Source organism: Podarcis bocagei (assembly GCF_964188305.1).
Source record: "Podarcis bocagei genome assembly, chromosome: 16".
Classification (NCBI taxonomy): Eukaryota; Metazoa; Chordata; class Lepidosauria; order Squamata; family Lacertidae; genus Podarcis; species Podarcis bocagei.
This window is the reverse complement of record NC_138142.1, coordinates 13,442,568-13,462,978: the sequence shown is the minus strand read 5'-3', so window position 1 is coordinate 13,462,978 and position 20,411 is coordinate 13,442,568. Positions and strand designations below refer to the sequence as shown.

General features: G+C 48.6%; 1 protein-coding gene across 2 annotated transcripts in view; it reads left to right on the top strand.

Moving 5' to 3' along the window:
* The window catches only part of TBX1 (T-box transcription factor 1), a 55,098-nt gene that overhangs the window by 7,132 nt on the left and 27,555 nt on the right, over positions 1-20,411 (top strand). For both annotated transcript variants that reach the window (XM_081174914.1, XM_081174913.1), the window contains exon 3: positions 13,948-14,049. In XM_081174914.1, coding sequence (XP_081031040.1) covers positions 13,948-14,049 — 102 coding nt within the window. The remainder of the gene's footprint in view (positions 1-13,947; positions 14,050-20,411) is intronic.

The window sequence follows — 20,411 nt, the reverse complement described above, 5'->3', positions numbered from 1 at the left end:
AGAAGTCCTACTGAGTTGAATGAGAATTGCTCCAAAGTGTGTGTGTGCGCGCCTAGGATCGCAGCCTGCGCTCCCTTTACCGCCCCGCCCCACCCTACCCTCCTCGTCATTTCCTTCCGATAATTTGCTGCCCATTATAACTTTAAAATAGCTTCCCGCAAGGTGGTAGCCCACAAATTAACTAAACGTAATTGTACTCAAAACTGGCTGATCCGCTTTGATCCTGAACGCAACAACGTGTACATGTCATTCCGGCTGATTTAACGAGGACTCATTTTCACCTAAATAAATTGTTTCGGGTGGGGGCGTCAGCGGTCTCCCTTTGATTCGGAGGAAAAGGCAAGCTCGATCCCTAAAACCCTTCGATCAGGTAGAAGCAGCCCGCCTGGCCTGACTTGGTTTGCGGGTTGTAACGTGTAAAGGGGTCAACGCGTGACCACCAGGGTTCATTCCCTATTTTGGGGAAAAAAATGTACAAAAATCAGAATTAAAAGTTGAGATTCAGGCAGTCGAGCGGAGATTTTAACTTCCACAGGGATACGCTGCACGCTTTAAAATTATATATCTTAATATTTTAGCTGGCGCAAAATCTTAATTACGCGTCGTTTCTTTTCATTGTCCAGAGTTTGGGTTCTAGTCTCTGTTGAGTCGCGTAAAATGCGGGTTTCGCAACATACGGTTCTTTCTTTCTTTCTTTCTTTCTTTCTTTCTTTCTTTCTTTCTTTCTTTCTTTCTTTCTTTCTACCGTCCCACCACAGTGCAGAAAATTAAAGTTCAGAATTTCAATGCCGTTTTAATGCTTTTTTTTAAGTTCCTAAGGAATGAATTCAAATTCCCTTCGGGGGATAGATAGGTTGGAAACATTTTATAGGCCTGTTCTGGAAGAAAATATATATTTAAAAACTTCACTCTTTCAGGGTAATCTGCTTTCAGTCACTTGTGTTTCTTTAAGGGGAAGCTCTGCGTTTTGTCTCAGTGTGGAAAAGAAGAGTTGGGAGCGCAGAACAGAGAAAGCCTCTTATAAATGTGTGGGGAAGCGCGGAGAGGCAAACGTGTGTTTACATTGCTTAAAATATATATGAAAAAATACAGGGAGGGGGTTATATCAATACGGAGCTTTGTTAGTACTTTATTTTGAGCGGGGGAAATGATGGGATTTCGCTTGTTTAGTCACCTCTTTCTATTCATGCCTTCGGAAGGGAAGTAAAATAAATTCAGGATTCGCCCTAGCAGGCCTCTATATATGTACTATACTATATAGTACATATATATATATATAGTATATATACATACACAATAAAAACAAAAATAGGTTGGGTTTTTTAAAAAAGTATTACGTTTCGTTAAAGCTTTAGTTCAGCATAATTTAAACATTCATTTATAAAATGCTGGGGATTTTTTAATTATTATTTTTTTGCATTTTAAATTTTGGGTATATACTAAATGAAACACCTACTTCAGAGGGCCGCATAAATTAACTTGAACACACATAGCCACCCCCACCCCCAACTTTCCTGTCCCAGCAGGAGTTGTCTTATATTATGCTCCAGTTTTCTTACAGCAACAACCCACAATTGAGTTAAGTTGAAATTATTGGGAGTTGTTGCTCCGTTGGGGCCCCGATTATGGAGCGGTTTCTGCCGAGGCAATGAACGCCGCCCAAGGCGCTATAAACAGACCTCCGCTTCCGCGTCAGGAGAAAGTTCAAGCCTGCGCTTAGTTCCTCGGAAGTAAGACCCAGCAAAGTTCAGTTCCTCACTAGCTAAGAGTCTTTAGGGTGACATCCTCTGTGGGTATACGGCCAGCAGTTGGTAGATCAGCCCCGCTGGTTTCAAAGGGGAATTGATTGAAGAATCACAGTCCCTAACTTCTTTTTATGGCAAGTATGCGGAGAGAGGGGGAGGGCTAGCTGGGGCCTTGAATCTGATCCCAACCAGCGTGGCAAATATCGTTGGTCTTCCAATCGCAGCACACGGGCTCACTTTTATTTTGTTAGAGCAAGGAGCTCCGGATCTGGCTTGTCAGCCCCATAACCTTTTCGGAGAGGAGCCGCTTTGGTTCTGGAAAGGAAAGACTCCATTGCAGAGAAGAGGCCCGGTGTGCGCTGGAGTCCCATTTGGGTCTGACGCTTTGGGGGAATTTATTTTCTCTTTCTTTCTTTCTTTCTTTCTTTCTTTCTTTCTTTCTTTCTTTCTTTCTTTCTTTCTTTCTCGCTCTCTCTCCCCCCGACTGTTCCTCGGGAAGCAGAAACGCCTGCACATGTTTGCTGGTAGCAAACCGTGAGCAGAAAGGAACAAAGCCTGCCAAGTCCACCATCGTCTCCTGCCGAGAATGCTCGGTAGGAATTATTAGCCAACCCGGTCATAATTTTCTTTTTCCAGTCGCCCCCGCTCTCTTTCCCTTTCCGTTTACACCTCTGCAGCAAGGAGGGATGCAGAACACCTGCTGGTAGGCATTGGGCACGATCCATGCTCTATTAAACTGCATTGATCTCCCCCTCTTTTCTTATCAGAATGTCATACATTTAATAAAAACACCTTCCCAATCCTAGGAACCGTGGTTTACACCTTAGAATCCCCAGTACCCTTAACAAACTACAGTTTCCTTGATTACTTTTGTCTGGGGGGTGTGCTTTAAATGTATGGTGTGTACGCAACTTGATCTCTCCCAGGGGAATCTAGGCGATTTCCAAGGAACTTTGCTTTGCCTGGATCTTGCCCAGCCTTTTTAGATCAAGGATTTTTCCTTTCCTGGGAGGCGATTTTTAAAATTACTGGTCTAGAAGTTACGTAGCAGTGTCAGAAAGAGAATACCCACGCCTTTTAAACTTCCACAAAAGAACACTCTGTTTACTTACTTTACTTGGCAGTACAGTAGTTAAGTTTAAATAATATTTGACTCTGGACTTCACAGTCCTACGGTGACTCTATAGATACGTGTTTGGGGACCCTCCTGCTCATTCTTCTGAGTGGGTCCCTGGACTTCTGCCCCCAAAGTTCTACCTGGATGGCACAGTTTATAATTGTTGATCGTGTTAGAAGAACCCTTTTAACTAATACATAAACATGAATTTCCTCCCCCAGGCACAACAGAAATTGCTTAGCGTTGTTCCTGTCGCTTTGAGTGTTTGCTCAGAAGTAAACCTCGCTGTACGAAAACGTAAATGTACACAGTTGTTGCGTTTAAACAGCACACACACACACACACAGAGAGAGAGAGAGAGAGAGAGAGAGAGAGAGAGAGAGAGAGAGACAGACAGACAGACAGACAGACAGACAGACAGACACAGACACACACAATTTCCTTTCCAGTCCCTTTGGAGCTAACCGAAGGGACACGGGGGAAAATACAGACTGGCTATGAGATAGTCACTACCTCATGTGGATGCCCCGCAGAAAAGTGAGCGAGCAAAGCGTGACATTGCCACCCTAAATCTAAAAGGCTATACGCAGTCACTTGGGATCGAGTCCCACTGGACTCGATGCGATTTGTCTCTGAATAAACATGCCTGCGAGGATTGCAGTAAAAAGTACAATGTGGAAAACGTTCATTTAGGAAAGCAGAGATTCTGGATTTGAAAGGAATCTCTCCATGGGCGAGCTTCTTGGTTTGATTTTAAAAAAACAAAGACTTGCGGGAAAAGGAAACTGATGCCCCAGTTTCTCTCTCAGATTCGCGAGAATTAGGGTTCATACCATCCGGCAGCTTCTAAGTCAATGGCTGCTTTTGTTCTGAATTGGTAGGGCTGAAATAATGGAGCGGGGGAATGGGCGACTTCCTAAAACCTCGGCGATTGTTTCAATGGGGGAAATGCTCTTCGCATTGATTTCGGTTTGGTTTCAGAGTTCTTTGCCCACATTCCTGGGCCCTGCTGTGTGCGCGGGCCTCCATAAGTGAGTTGGGGGTTTTGTGGGGCGTGGTTTTTGGATTTGAAAGCCGCGATCGTGGTTTCCCCAAGAAGCCCTCTATCTGAAACGGATTTCCTTTTTTAAGAAAAGGTCAGCGCCGTTGATTTCAACGGGGGTCACGTCCCAGTGAACGTGTTTATTTATTAGCAACACTGATACACAGCTTAATTTTTTAAAATAAAAAACCCCCTGGCTGTAAGCGGTTTTAGGGTTTATGTTAGGGTCTGCAGATCTGAAATCCACGCATTTCGTATGTTAACGAAGTCCTGAGATTGTGAATCGGACCGTTAACCCCTTCCGGACTCCTATTTATTTGGGGGGGGGTGTAAAATAGCGGGTTGTCAAATTTTTAAACGTTAATTTTAGATAGAATTACAATTGCAAATCCCCTAAACGCTTAGGTCCGGCCAGGGCGAGTTTGCTCGACGTAGTTCTGCGCTGATCCGTGCTGCTCTAGAACTTGATTTCGCCCATCTAAATTGTAGAAAAATAATTCACGATTCTATTATCCGCGAACCCCTTGTCTTCCCTAGTTCATTTGGAGGTGGGTCACTCCAAAGCGGTTTTCTTTGCTTCTTCGTCTTGACTGATTTTAGTAGAGTTGATTACGAAGCAAGATTCCCTAGGGAGGTCTTCTAAAAATCGTGCTTGTGCGTTTGAGAATCTGATGGATTATTTTTAAGTGGAACAACGAGTAATAATAATAATAATAATAAATTTTATTTATATCCCGCCCTCCCCAGCCAAAGCCGGGCTCAGGGCGGCTAACAACAATAAAATAATCAATCAAATAATCACACAATCTAAAAATATTTCATTATAAAAATTAATTAAATCAAATTGATGGCAACCAATTAAGTAGAATTATGTGCAGGTTGCCAGAGGAGGGAGTCAGGCTGCGCCCTGACCAAAGGCCTGGCGGAACAACTCTGTCTTGCAGGCCCTGCGGAAAGATGTCAGGTCCCGCAGGGCCCTAGTCTCTTTTGACAGAGCATTCCACCAGTTTGGAGCTGCAGCCGAGAAGGCCCTGGCTCTAGTTGAGGCCAGCCTAACCTCTCTGAGGCCTGGGACCTTGAGGATGTTATTATTTGCAGACCGTAGGTTTCTCTGTGGGGCATACCAGGAGAGGCGGTCCCGTAGGTACGAGGGTCCTAGGCCGTATAGGGCTTTAAAGGTTAAAACCAGCACCTTAAACCTGATCCTGTACTCCACCGGGAGCCAGTGCAGCTGGTATAATACCGGATGAATGTGCTCTCGCAGCGAAGACCCCATAAGGAGTCTCGCCGCGGCATTCTGCACCCGCTGGAGTTTCTGGGTCAGTCTCAAGGGCAGCCCCACGTAGAGCGAGTTACAATAATCCAGTCTGGAGGTGACCGTCGCATGGATCACAGTGGCTAGGTCAGGACGAGAGAGATAAGGGGCCAACTGCTTAGCTTGGCGGAGATGAAAAAATGCCGCCTTTGTTATAGCTGTAATCGGGAAGAATTAAGGCTTAATTCCTAAACATTTACTGGGGAGTAAGTCCCGTTTAACTTACTTGGACTCAGTTCCGAGTAAAGGCAAAAATGTTCGGCGAAAGCGGTGGGAAAAGTTACTGGATGTCGTTCCTGTCTGTATTTTAAACTCTCTCACGTGTATACTGTCCTTACATTTTAGCCCAAACCGTTTTAAAATTCTGAACGCCTCTACCAGAGGTGGGGAAAGGGAAAGGTTAAAAGGGGGCAAAACAAACCGATCTAATTTTTTTAAGACAGGCTTCTAGTCCCTGGTAAGGGCGAGTGGTCCGGTTTATTTTAACGACTCCTTAAAACCGGTGATGCTTCAAGCTGGAGTTTCTCAAGTTAACGTGTTTGTTTTTCAAGCTTCATTTAAGGCCAAACGCGAAAAAACACCGGGGCGGGAGGTTAATAGGGTTCACCTCCTGTTAAACTATCAGCTCAGGGCCTGACACAATATTGCGCTCCGGGTCTGGGGGTGTGTGGTTTGGTTTTTCCCCGAACGACTCCGAAGTCGTCCCAGTCCCCACCAGACGGGACAAGCAGGCACCGATAAGCAGAGATGCCCGCACGTTTTCTACAAAGAGCACGTTTGGTTCGGAGCCGGCCAGAGAATCTCTCTCTCCCAAGCGCAGACGGGGGGCGGGCAGAGAAATGTTAGGGGGAAGGCTCGTGAAACGTCGGGAACAGAAAGGACAGCTGTCCCAATCCGCAATGGAGACTTCTCCCTCCCTCCCTCTCCTTCTCTGCCTCTCTTTTCCAACGGAGCCTGTGCTTCTTCCCCCTGTAAAGCGAAGGGGTGGCCAGTCTTCTGTTGCAGCGAGCAAACGAGCCTGCACCCCTGCGCCTCTTTGCCTGGGAGTAAACGCCCGTTGAACTCCCCTTGCCTGGGGAGCTGCTGAAGATCTGCGTGCCCCGAGGGAAGGCAGGAGCAAGAAAACCTACGCACCAGGGAGCCCACAGACCAGCAGTACGCAGCTGGCAGGAGAGGACTCTTGTCCGCCTTCGTTTAAGATAATCCATTTGTTTTAGTATTTAAATTGTAAACCGCCTTGGGTGCCTTGGCAGAGAAGGCGGTATACAAATCCAATAAGTAATTTAAATATACAACCCATCTCCCTGCGTCTTGCGGACTGGGTTCTCGCAGAAGTTTATGCCGCAGTAAACCAACCCATGCTTTTAAGGTCGCTTCCAGGCGGTTGTTTCGTTAGCCATTCAGCCCGACTTGTTTTGGGGAGGGGAGGTTTAGACGACGTAGCAGGCCTATTTCACCAGCAAGTCGTTCTGCTCTGCGGCAGGGAGGAAGAGAGATTAGACGACGTTGTGCCAAGCAAGTGCTATTCTGCACTTTCCAAGCGCCGTCCTTATTTTTCAGAACATACCAGTGTTCCCTGAAAGGGACCCAGTTTAACAAACCTGCTCAGATATCTTCTTCATATGATGGTACAACTTTTTTTTTTTTTGGTGTTTGTGTGTCGGGGAATCGCCCCTGACATCTCTGATTAGAAGCAAGAGAAACGGACAGCTAAGCGGGTCTCTTTACCACAGGCTGCTAAGTTTACTGGTGCCGCATAAGTCCCGCACTGTGACATATTCTCTGAGGAGCTACGTACTGAGGCTACAGTTCTATACAACGGGACCCAACGAACCCAACGAACTCAACAGGGCTGAGTAGATATATATTCGACTGCGCTGTTGATGGGACGGATTGTGGCCATCCTTACCCAACTTTTATCTTTCCGACCCCTTGCAGATCGAGCCTCTGCATACTTACTTGGGAGTAAATACCACTCTACTGCAATAGGTATTGTCCTTAGAGACGAAGCCTTAGCGTTTCGGGATTGTTTAAGTACAGAATTTTAGGATTGTAGAGCTGCAAGGGACCCCGCGGGTCATCTAGTCCAACCCCCTGGGGTGCCCGAATCTTTTGTCCAAGGTGAGGCTCGAACCGACGACTCTGAGATTAAGAGCCTCTTGCTCTACCCACTGAGCTAACTCAGCCATCCCCAGAAAGCTGCTCTGATATAAAATTCATTATATATTTTTCGGAGTGGGGCCTCCTGCACATTTGATTTCAGAAGCCCCATCCTATCCGTTTTCTTAGACACCCAATTTATTTCGGGTGGGATTTGCTCCCAAACAAGTTTGCTCGGAGTTGACACCTGCTTTGTCCTCCCATCAGCTTAGCAGTTAAACATTTTAGCTGGGGGGTCCTGACCGATTTCAAGGGGGGGGTTATTTCCCAATGGGGTGGGAGGAAGCGATCCAGAGAATTGAATGCTGCGCGCTTAGCTGTGTGAGCAGAAGCCGGCTGGTGCTTTCAGAAAAGGCTCCCGCCTGCCTTGGTCTCTGCCTGGATTGCGCGCGAGGCGCCTAAGGATTTATTTTTAATTTATATCCCACTTTTTTCTCCAGGGAGCTCAAGGTGACCCACCTGCTTCTCTCCCTCCTTATTTAATCTCCGCAATAGCCCTGTGAGGTAGGTTAGGCTGAGAGAGAGTGACTTGCCCAAGGTCACCCAGTGAGCTTCATGGCCCAGGGGGGATTTGAACCCTGGTCTTCCAGATACGAGTCCACACTCTAACCACTAGGCCACACTGGCTCAGAAAGTCCGAGGCTGCTTATGCGCACACTATGCATTTTAAAACACATTCTTCCAAAAGATCCTAGGAACTATAATTGGCCCCACATAGAGCTACAGTTATAGGGACGCGGGTGGCGCTGTGGGTTAAACCACAGAGCCTAGGACTTGTCGATCAGAAGGTCGGCGGTTCGAATCCCCCCCATGGGGTGAGCTCCTGTTGCTCGATCCCTGCTTCTGCCAAGCTAGCAGTTGGAAAGCGCATCAAAGTGCAAGTAGATAAATAGGTACCACTCCAGCGGGAAGGCAAACGGCGTTTCCGTGCGCTGCTCTGGTTTGCCAGAAGCGGCTTAGTCATGCTGGCCACATGACCCGGAAGCTGTAAGTCGACTCCCTTGGCCAATAAAGTGAGATGAGCCCGCAACCCCAGAGTCAACCACGACTGGACCTAATGGTCAGGGGTCCCTTTACCTTTAGAGCTACAGTTCCCAGCACCCTTAACAAACTGCAGTTGGCATTATTCTTTTGTTGCGGGAGAGCCTTGCACTTGAAACGGGTGGGGTGTACTCAGTCTAAGCTCCAGGCTGAGCTTCTGAGAAACGCATAAGTCCGAATCACACCCCGCCCCCTCAGCTGGGAAAAGTTTGGTCCCTGGAAAAGCGGCTCGCCTGGGGAACGTGCCTCCAGTCTTGGGATGCTGGGCCCTTCCTCGGCTGATCTCCTCAAGCTCTTCTGAGCCAAGCTGGGAATAGGCACAGAGGAAGCTGCTCTGTAGGGATTCAGACCATTCCTCCATCTAGCTCAGCGTTGTCAACAATGACTGGTAGCCATGGTTTCAGACCCACATGAAGGTGCCAGGATTGAACGTGGGACATTGTGCATGCGAAGCAGACCCTGTACCACAGTCCTATGGCCACCCCCGTTGAAGATGCCTGCATTTAAGAGCCATCAGAATTTACTCTTAGTCTTGGACTCTTGCTCTCCTGGCTCTTAGCCAGCGCATGGCTCAACCTTCACATAGGATGGAGCCCACAAGCAGAAAGACTGAGATGCAGCTCAGATTTCTTTTCACTGTAAAGGTAAGGGACCCCTGACCATTAGGTCCAGTCGTGGCCGACTCTGGGGTTGCGGCGCTCATCTCACTTTATGGGCCGAGGGAGCCGGTGTACAGCTTCCGGGTCATGTGGCCAGCATGACTAGGCCGCTTCTGGCGAACCAGAGCAGCGCACAGAAACGCCGTTTACCTTCCCACCGGAGCGGTACCTATTTATCTACTTGCACTTTGACATGCTTTCGAACTGCTAGGTTGGCAGGAGCTGGGACTGAGCAATGGGAGCTCACCCTGTCACGGGGATTCGAACTGCCAACCTTCTGATTGGCAAGTGCTAGGCTCTGTGGTTTAACCCACAGCGCCACCCGCATCCCTTTTTTCTTTTCACTGTAACCACATGATAAAGCCTGCCTTCAGGTTCCTGCTGTGGACTGAATGTGAGTAAAACTTTATTCTTGCTTTTAAAGAAGACTGTGTTGTGTTATTATTATTCTAAGAGGGAGATAAAGGGGAAACTTACCAGGAACAATCCAGACTGGACAAGCCAGACCTGTTTGCTTCATTCATTAAACGGTTCTAATGAATCATCAACTTGCTTCCAATAAGTTGCAAAGGCAATGTGCGCTGCTGTTTACTCACTAGCGTGAGTGAGGAGGGATAATATCAAAACAATATATCCTCTCCTACCTTCCTTGACATTCCCACAGCTTTTACGCCTAGTCTCCTCTGCACACTTTCGCTGGGGTTGCAAAGGTTTGGGGCTGCTGCCAGAGCCATGGGTTGCGCTGGGGCATTTCGCCCCCAGTAAGAGTTAATGCCCTATGCGATGCTGCTAACTTTCGAGTCCTGCATCCTGCTCAGCACGGAGTACCAGAAAACCTCGGAGACGATATGCCCTAACAACTGAGCGAGGAGAGAAGAAGCGTCTTACAGAGCGATTTTCGGCGAAGTTAGCACCGTTTGTGGAGCTTATAAAGGGGCTTCGTGGGAAACAGTGGCGTAGCGTGGGTTGTCAGCACCCGGGGCAAGGCAAGTAATTTGCGCCCCCTAACCCATGGATTTGCGCCCCCTAACCCGTGGATTTGCGCCCCCTAACCCTAACCCCCAGATGTTGCGCCCGGTGCGGCCGGCCCCCCCTGCACCCCCCACGCTACGCCACTGGTGGGAAAGGCTGTAGCTGAGTCTCAGAGCATCTCCAACCCTGGAGAACGGCTGCCAGACAGTGCTGAGGCAGATGGACCAATGAGTGTGAGTCCATGGGAGGCAGCTTCCTGTTCGCGTATGTATGTCACACTCGGGCAAACTGGAACAGGATCGCCTTCTTATGGAGCGCAAATTCTTTTCCTGCCCCGGGAATGCGCCAATCCACCGGAACTTCTTCCACAGTAAATCTGTTGGCCTTTAACGTCCCACTGGGCGGCTCTTCGCTTGCTTTTGGTGCAACAGAATCACGCCGGCACCCTTCTGCAAGCTGGGGCGCTCATCCTGGAGATGGGAGGGGGAATCCTTCCCAAGCCAGGATGCCGCGCATATTTGTGCAGGCTCCAGACAGGCCCCGGGGGGAAACGTGGGCGGAGAACCAACCGCTTTGCAGCAGGCTCAAGCGGCGCTGTTTCACCTGGCCGGTCCACATCTGTTCCCAATGTTCAAGGGTCTTATGTTATCCGACGTTCGCCCTATGCAGAGTAGACCCATTAAAACTGAAGGACTCGACTAACTTGGGTGTATTCACTTTGATGGGTCTACCCTGAGTGCAACTTGAGGGGGCGAAGAAGCTCCCCGCACTTAGAAGAGAAGCATGCTGGCTGAAAGGCGAGGCAGAATCCTTCTCCTTGGTCTGCTGGATTTCTGCCTGCAAGGGTTTTGAATTCATTGCACCGCGGAGAAGCCGCCACCAACAAACAGCCTAAGGCGGGGTAGCCTGGGCCCTGGGAGCGGGACTTGTGCATGTGGGACCTGATCCGAAGCTGCTGAATCTCGGGAGCAGCGTGCGTCCTCGGAAGAAGTAGAGGAGGAGGGTGGTACCCACGTGGGCGAAGGTCGGCCTATTAAGAGTTCCTCAGGCTGCTTTCACTTTCCTCTTTTGGCCCCTAGAATTGTATTTTTTTTATGGGGGGGAGGGAGGGGAGACATCCAAAGCTCAGAGAGAGAGGGAAAAATCCAGCCCCGCTAGAAGCGAAAATATTTGGATTTATAAGTTTAAGCAGATGTTTGCCACTCCCTCTTCCGAAGAAAACTACACTGAAGTCAAAGGGATTTAAGTGTCCTTTTTGGCACCGTTGCGCTTTTCTTCTCTGTGACCAGCATCTACATTTCCGGTGCCCCTAAAATACCACGAAGCTGTAACAAGGGGACGGGGTGAGAAGAAACAATGAAACACACAATTGGCACATTTGCAAAGCTAAACTGGGCTCCGCCCCCCGTATGGTTTCAGATTGGATGTGTGGAGTTGCCTGCGTTGCGGGGGGTTGGGCTAGATGACCCGTGGGGTCCCAACTCTGAATGGAGACGCGAGAGAGCGTGAGAGCAGTGTATTGGTCTGTGGGGTGGGGAATACCTTTCCGTAGGACCAACCAAAACATAGCTATGAGCAAGCTTCTGGATCTCCCAGAGCTCTTCTGTGAAGAAGTGGCGTGGGGGACTCGGAACTTTGCTCTCCATCATCTTTGGATGCAATAGTTGTTGGTCCTACAGCAACCTTACTCCCCACTGCCAAAAAAAAAAAAAAATGATCCAACGCGGCTTCCTTTCATTTCCAGTTTATCCACTTCTAACAAACAACTTCTCTCTATGTTGTGCATTAAGGAACAACATAGGAAGGCCCTTGGTTCACCTCGCGCTCTATACAGTGGTACCTCGGGTTACATACGCTTCAGGTTACAGACTCCGCTAACCCAGAAATACTACCTCGGGTTAAGAACTTTGCTTCAGGATGAGAACAGAAATCGTGCTCCGGCAGCACGGCAGCAGCAGGAGGAGGCCCCATTAGCTACAGTGGTGCTTCAGGTTAAGAACAGTTTCAGGTTAAGAACGGACCTCCAGAACGAATTAAGTTCTTAACCCGAGGTACCACTGTAGTCTACACCAGGCTTCCTCAACCTCGCCCTCCAGATGTTTTTGAGACTACATTTCCCATCATCCCTGACCACTGGTCCTGCTAGCTAGGGATCATGGGAATTGTGGGCCAAAAACATCTGGAGGACCGAGGTTGAGGAAGCCTGGTCTACACGCCCTGCTGCGGCTCTCCAAAACCCCCGACGGGTGCTCCTTCCTACCATCCCTTTTTCTGCAGTAGAGCATAAGACTCCATCTCAGGGCCATCGTGGGTTTGAACCCCACGTCGGTCGAAACATTCCTGCGTTGCAGGGGGAGGGTCTAGATGACCCACGTGGTCCCTTCCAACTCTGCATGCAACTCTGTGAAATCTACCCCTGCCCCTTTAAACCGGAGATTGAATCAGAGCACTCACTGGCCTACTAAGCTGCGCACGCTCTCCATGCGCTTCCAGCAGCATGTTTACGACAGCCAGACAAGGGCTGCGCGCACACATGCCACGCGTTTAAAGCGCACAGCTCCCCCGCTCCCCAAAGGACCATGGGAACTGTAGCTTAAGGGTGCTGTGACTCGAAGCCCTGTGGCGGGTAAACTATAGTTCCCAAGATTTCTCGTGTGTGTGTGTGATGTAATCTGCTTCAGATGTATGGTGCGTAACCAGCCGAGGAGAGCATTTTATAATGCTACCCAAAGTCCCACGGGTTTTAAGCGCTCGGAAACTGCCTCTTCTGACGAATCTTTCTTCTGATCCTCCTAACCTGTTCTTAGGGCATTGCCAGCCTAACTAACCAACATTACCCTGACAGGCTGGCGACGCTTACCCAAACCTTTGTCACAGCACAGGCGCTTGGATTTAAACTCATCTCTAGGCCCGCCACTAACGCCACTTTCTTTCCGAGAGAAGGGACGGGCTTCAAAGACTGAATGAATTTATTATTTCGGTCCCAGACCAATTCCAGCCCACAAACAATATCAAGGAAGTCATACAACACGATAGGGATACATTTGAATTTGCAATTAGGTATAATTAGGTATTGCAGGCGCAATTAGTTTTGTCTTACACGGGCTGAAAGGTTTTCTCCCCGGTTCCACTGAGACTTACATTTGCTGCCTGGGTCGTGCGTAACCACCTTCCAAACGCCAGGGTGAGGAGCGCAGTTGAAGCTGCCTCGCAGAGTCACGCCAGGAAAAGGCTAGCTGTCCATTTACCTCAGAACTGCTTAGTACAGTGGTACCTCGGGTTATATACGCTTCAGGTTACATACGACTCTGCTAACCCAGAAATAGTGCTTGCTTCAGGTTAAGAACTTTGCTTCAGGATGAGAAGAGAAATCGTGCTCCGGCCGCGCAGCAGCAGCGGGAGGCCCCATTAGCTAAAGTGGTGCTTCAGGTTAAGAACAGTTTCAGGTTAAGTACGGACCTCCGGAACGAATTAAGTACTTAACCCGAGGTACCACTGTATGTTTGACAGGCAGCGGCTCTCCAGGTAGCTGGGCCTTCAAATAAAAGGATCCAACAACCGCTCGCACAGCGTGTGCGCTCCTTGGTAGACCATCCGCTTTGCAGGCCTCTCCAGGTGGAGGAGAGACCCCGCCGCAGGTCTAAAATCTCGGAGAGCAGCTGTCAGTCGGTGTAGGGCTAGGTGGCCCGATGATCTGACTCGCTATGAGACAGCTCCAGCGCAGCCGCTTCTAATCCGTGGATCGTTAGGGCAGCGCCCAGTCGGGTCAGATGTGTTGGTTTGTTTTGTTTTCCCACGTACCTCGCCATCCACCGGGTGCAGGCAGGATCAGAAAAAAAAAACGTTTTTCTGTAACTGGCTCATCATCTGCGCTGTCCTTTCCTTCCCTAATCCAGGAGGATGTTCCCCACCTTCCAGGTGAAGATTTTTGGGATGGACCCTATGGCAGACTACATGCTCTTGATGGACTTCGTACCGGTGGACGACAAGCGATACCGGCAAGTACTTCTTTCCGCCCATCTTCCCGGGTTGGAAGCAAAGATTCTCATTAAGGGAGCCCAAATCGGCGCTCAGCAAACTTTGGAGTCCCGCGCAGCTCTGCGAGACTAGGGAGCGCTTGTTCAGCGCTTTGCACTAAGCGGTTTACAAGTATATAAATAAACCCCAGACTCCCAAACTCCGCCGACTTTGGAGTGAGCCCCGTTGAATTCAGTTAGGACTCGCTTCTAAATGGATATGGTGGTGAGGATGGTGTTGCAAGGTCATTTGGGGGCAGAGTTGTGGGGCTGGAGTCGCCAGTGGTTCTTTTGGGGTTTGCTAGTGTTCAAGCTGTAGGATGTCGTGTTTTCACGTTCTCTTAAAATCAAAGTCTAAGGGGCGATTGAAAATATTAGGAACCAATGCAAAACAAACAAAACAAACAAAAACCTTTTTTTTAAAGAAATCCCAAAACTGAGTTCGATATAAGCACTCGTAAATCCCAGATCAGGACAGTTTATTTATTTATCTAATGGATTCTCATTTGTATGGCTTTATTCCCTTATATAAACCAACCCACGAGGGAGCTCAAAAGCTGTAAATTCACAATCTCTCCATGCATCATGTTCTAGAATTCTTGCCCTTCCCTGGAGACGGGAAAGTAACTTTCCCGTCGTGCAGCCCGATGCAGGCTTACTCTTCCCAGCTAAAGTGTCCCGAAGCCTACCACAGCCCGGCCCTACCCATCTTTACTCACGAGCAAGTCCCATTTATATTACTTGGGCTTTACTTCCAAGATAATTCACGCTTATAATTGCAACATTGAAAGTAGAAGTTGAAACACACACACACACACCACACCCCTCTTTTGGACTGCCGCTCCGCTCGAGCATATCGTTTCAGCGGCACTGACACGCCTGGGCGCATTCCGACGTGCAAACACTTTCTTGCGTGCCAATGCCGTGGGAATGTGGGGAGCGGTGGCTCAGATGAGTGATAAGTCGCGCGGCAGGGGAGAGAGGGGAAAACACTCCCCATGGGATCCCTTGGCTCGGCAGAACCGGCAGCTTTGAGCCCTGCCATTCCAACGCGCAGGAATGCCAAGCCCGGATGGCGATTACATCCCAATTTTACTGCCTCTTTTATCGTGTTTTCGCTCCGAGGCCTCGGCAATTTGTCAGCGATTATCTCCAATTTTGTACTCGGTAAAAGAATCCGCCTCACGGCCATCCTTCCAAACGGGTTCGGTCGGTGGAAGTCGATTTCTGGCTTGCAGGCCCTTAGGAATCGTGGGTGGGATCATCGGGTTGACTGAGAACCAACCCACCCCCCTCCGCCCGATCCATCCACCCCCAAACTCGGGAGAATTTAATTGGCCACAATCTGTTGTCTGCTACAACACTCCTATGCGTGTTTATTCTGTAGGTTCTGCTGCGTTTAGGATCCTGCAGTCCTCCATTGCAATTGCTGCGTACATCAGTCAGGAAGGAAACAACAGCCAGCTGAAAGGGAACTGGGTGTAGAGTCTGCGATCCTGTAGACAGCTACTGAGGAGTAAGCCCCATAGAGCGCAGGACTTTGGAGCAGGGCCCCGTCTATCAGAATCTGGTGTCCCATATTTCAAAGGAAGAAAATCATCACCATTATCATTTTATTATTTATTAATAGTTAATGTACATATATGGTACATTTCTAGTCGCTCTCCATCTTTGCACAGTTTAATCCTGGTGTCCCGAAACTAGCACCCTTGTAAGCACCTGGTCTTCTGAGTCAGATAATAATAATGATAATAATAATCCACTTAAAGTCAAGCTAGGCTTCTCAGCAGTTCATAAGAACCAATTACATAAGCAATAATAAAAAACAAAAACCCATAATTAAAACTCACAAAATAACAATCCCATTAAAAACACATCGCCAACATGGTGTCCTGCATATTTTTTGGACTACATTTCCCATCATCTCTGACAACTGGCCATACTGGCTTGGGCTGCTGGGGGCAGGAGTGCAACAACATCTGCAAGGCACCTACACTGACTACTTGCCATCGAAAGAGGTGTGTCCTCATAAGACAATGTCTAAAGTGATCTAAGTGCGCCGCTGACATAGACATGTTGACGAGAGCAGTAGAAGGGACATATAAGAATGTGAAGTGGGGGAAACAGGGGAGACGCATTTTAGGCAACAAGAGCCTCTGTCTCAGGGGTCAGCAAACTTTTTCAGCAGGGGGCTGGTCCACTGTCCCTCAGACCTTGTGGGGGGCCAGACTATATTTTTTGGGGGGAGGGGGAATGAACGAATTCCTATGCCCCACAAATAATCCAGAGATGCATTAAATAAAAGCACACATTCTACTCATGTAAAAACACCAGGCAGGGCCCACAAATAACCCAGAGATGCATTAAATAAAAGGACACATTCTACTCATGTAAAAACACGCTGATTCCTGGACCGTCCACAGGCCGGATTTAGAAGGCGTTTGGGCCAGATCCGGCCCCCAGCCTTAGTTTGCCTACCTATGCTCTATCTGTTCCCCAGTGCAAGGATGCATCCTCCCCCCGCCCACTTCCTCTTCCTCTGGGGAGCTGCTTGGGGAACAGCTCAGTGCTTTGCAGCCAGGAGGTCCCAGTTCCATCCCCGTTATCTCTAGATAGGGCTTGGAGAGACTCCCTGTCCATGCCAGTGTGGCATGGTGGTTAGAGTGTTAGACTAGGACCGGGAGATAAAGGTAAAGGGACCCCTGACCATTAGGTCCAGTCATGGCCAACTCTGGGGTTGCGGCGCTCATCTCGCTTTATTGGCCAAGGGAGCCGGCGTACAGCTTCTGGGTCATGTGCCCAGCATGACTAAGCTGCTTCTGGCGAACCAGAGCAGTGCACGGAAACGCCGTTTACCTTCCCGCTTTGATGTGCTTTCGAACTGCTAGGTTGGCAGGAGCAGGGACCGAGCAACGGGAGCTCACCCCATCGCGGGGATTCGAACTGCCGACCTTCTGATCGGCAAGTCCTAGGCTCTGTGGTTTAACCCACAGTGCCACCCACTTGGTTATGAAGCCGACTGGGTAATCTCTGCCTCTCAGCCTAACCTACCTCACAGGGCTGTTGTGAAGATTAAGGAAGGAGGGAGATAACCACATGTGCCAGATCCTTGGAGGAAAATAAAAAGACAAATACTGTAAATAATAACTCAGGACAACCACTGCCAAGACTGATGTTCTGACTCAATATAAGCCAGCTTTCTATACTCCCCACCTTCACACCCATCCTCCCCCTGTTATAGGCTTTGACTCCCCCCCCCCCCATGCCTAGGGTTTTCAAAGACCCAGTGAAAGGAGCATTTATGCGTTTTGCTCCAGGTCCAAGGCGCCTGGCAGAAAAACAAAAAAACCTGCTCCTATGAAATCCCGATGCCAAAGATGTAAATATTTAGACAGATCTCCAGCTTCCCAGGGCATTTCAGAAATGTTTGCTTGTCAAAGGCAATGGGATATAGAACATCTAATTGAGGATATCTCTCTTTTTTCTCTCCCTCCCACCCTCTCCTTCCCCTCCATTTTTTTTGGCAAGTGATGGTTCTGCTCAACTCCGAGGCGAGAAGATTCTCCCTCTGAGCCAAAGCAGACTTTTAAATAAACAATCACAAAAAGAGAATGGCACTCTCTTGGCACTCTCTTGAATCAATGTGGACTTTGGGGAAGATAAAAACATGCATGAAGAATAAATCGGGGGCAGGTTTTGCTGGAAACCTGCTTTGAGACTGCATTGATTTGAGCGAAGTTTCCACTGAACTCAATGGGCCTTACTTCTGAGTAAAAGGTAAAGGTAAAGGTACCCCTGCCCGTATGGGCCAGTCGTGTCCGACTCTAGGGTTGTGCGCCCATCTCACTTAAGAGGCCGGGGGCCAGCGCTGTCTGGAGACACTTCCAGGTCACGTGGCCAGCGTGACGAAGCTGCTCTGGCGAGCCAGCACCAGCGCGGCACACGGAAACGCTGTTTACCTTCCCGCTATAAAGCGGTACCTATTTATCTACTTGCACTTAGGGGTGCTTTCGAACTGCTAGATGGGCAGGAGCTGGGACCGAAAGACGGGAGCTCACCCCGCCGCGGGGATTCAAACCGCCGACCATGCGATCGGCAAGTCCTAGGCACTGAGGTTTTACCCACAGCGCCACCCGCGTCCCCTACTTCTGAGTAGACATGCATAGATGTCAACATATTTAACTGTTGGGATGACATTTAAACCAATTACTGTTTCAGCATGCATCTCTCTTGATTCAGGTGAGGCATGCCAAATGATTCTCTCTTTTTTTAATAGAAAGATCACCTTTGCTAAGATGGGTTGGTGCTGATTTCAGCGTCAGACAGACATTTTCGAGGCAGAATGCCTGTAAATATCAGCTGCAGGGAATCATAAGTAGAGAGTGTTCCTGGGACATTCAGTTCCTCCTTGCATTTGGTTCTCCAATGTAAGGACAGGATGTCAGACAACATGGGCCTTTGGCCTGTCCTAGCAGGGCTGTTGTTATATTCTGACCATATCTCCATTGGGCCCTACTGACTCAGTGGCCTAGGAAGGATGCTGGTGGCGCTGTGGGTTAAACCACAGAGCCTAGGACTTGCCGATCAGAAGGTTGGCGGTTTGAATCCCCGCGACGGGGTGAGCTCCTGTTGCTCGGTCCCTGCTCCTGCCAACCTAGCAGTTCAAAAGCACGTCAAAGTGCAAGTAGATAAATAGGCACCGCTCCAGACGGAAGGTAAACGGCATTTCCGTGCGCTGCTCTGGTTTGCCAGAAGCGGCTTAGTCATGCTGGCCACATGACCCGGAAGCTGTACGCTGGCTCCCTCAGCCAATAAAGCGAGATGAGCGCCGCAACCCCAGAGTCGGCCACGACTGGACCTCTAATGGTCAGCGGTCCCTTTACCTTTACCTAGCAGTGCTGTTGTTATATTCCTACCATATCTCCATTGGGCCCTACTGACTCAGTGGCCTAGGTGACTGGAGATACCTTTAGCTTGAACCAGCAGGGCTCTTCTAATGTTCTTAACTTCCTAAGCACCTGATAAGCTGTTCCCACCAACTTATAGACAGCATACTAAAATATTACAGCTTCTTTGCAAGCTAGCGGTTGAGAAGCTACAAGAGCAGAAAGTGAAGTTGTTCCCATCGCACAGAAGGGAAAGCAAAGCCTGACACTTCACACACCCACATGTTAAAGTTCAGAAATGAAAGGCCCTTTCTTGAAGACATCCACTCTGACTTTGGAGCTCTTTTCTCTCATCCCAGATGTCCACGCACTGCTTTTGGTTACTCTGTGGTGAAAGGAACTCTCTGCCCATGGTCAGCGGCACCCTCTAGTTACCATCATTTTGCATCTTTCAAGGCGACGTGCTGGCAATGAGAACAAATTTTTTGGCTGAGCAGTGGCTCAGATGTTGCCCGGCCTCTGGCTGTGGTAGGTCTCTTTGTCTCGCTTCCAAGTTCCTTTGCCAAGGGCTCCCTAGATTAAAGCTACAGCCCTATACAGATGCAATACTTGACTGTCCCACAATTACCACATATTTGCTTAGTTTCCTTGTGGGGTAGGCAGAGCAGTCCAAGTTACCCACTGCTGCCGCCAGAGCTCTGAAACATGGGAAAGGGGTCTCCATGTCTACTACCCAGCCACAGATCGGGCCTGATCTGTGTGCTAGCTCCAGGTTGGTGCAGCGATTACATTTGCATGGAGCCCAGTACTGGCTGACACTGGCTGGGATACCAGCTTGGGATCTGGTGGATCTTGGACCATCTCAGTCCTGCCCCCCAACAGAACGCCCCATTTTCGGGCTTTCAGCTCTGGATGGGATGGTGTTCCTTCTGCCTATTACTGTTGAAATCAAATATACCTACAAAGCTGATATTTTGTCACCTGCTCAAAATTTTTTTGTTTCACCAAGTGCTTAGTCAGTGCTGACCGTTTGTTCTGGATTTTACGATTTTATAATTTCTTTATAATTTAATACATTTATTTTGCTTTAAACAAATACAGATAAACAACCAAAATTACAAAAGAAAAATCAATAATAATAATAATAATGGAAAAAGCTAAAAAAAACTACAAAAAATATCAGAGTACATGGCATAGAACTTAAGCCGTTATGGGAAAGAAAAAAGAAAAAGGAAAGAAGAAGGAGGGGGGAAAGGGGGGGGAGAGGAAAATGAGCCCAAACACAAGAAGGCTCATCTATTGCACACTTCCGTCAAGGTCACAACAGATCATTATTCTTATAAATTCTCTCTATCTGCATTCCATACCTCATATTGGTATCAGGGAACATTTCCCTATTTTATAATTTCTTGTACACCACCACCATTATATATTATATATTATATATTATATATTATA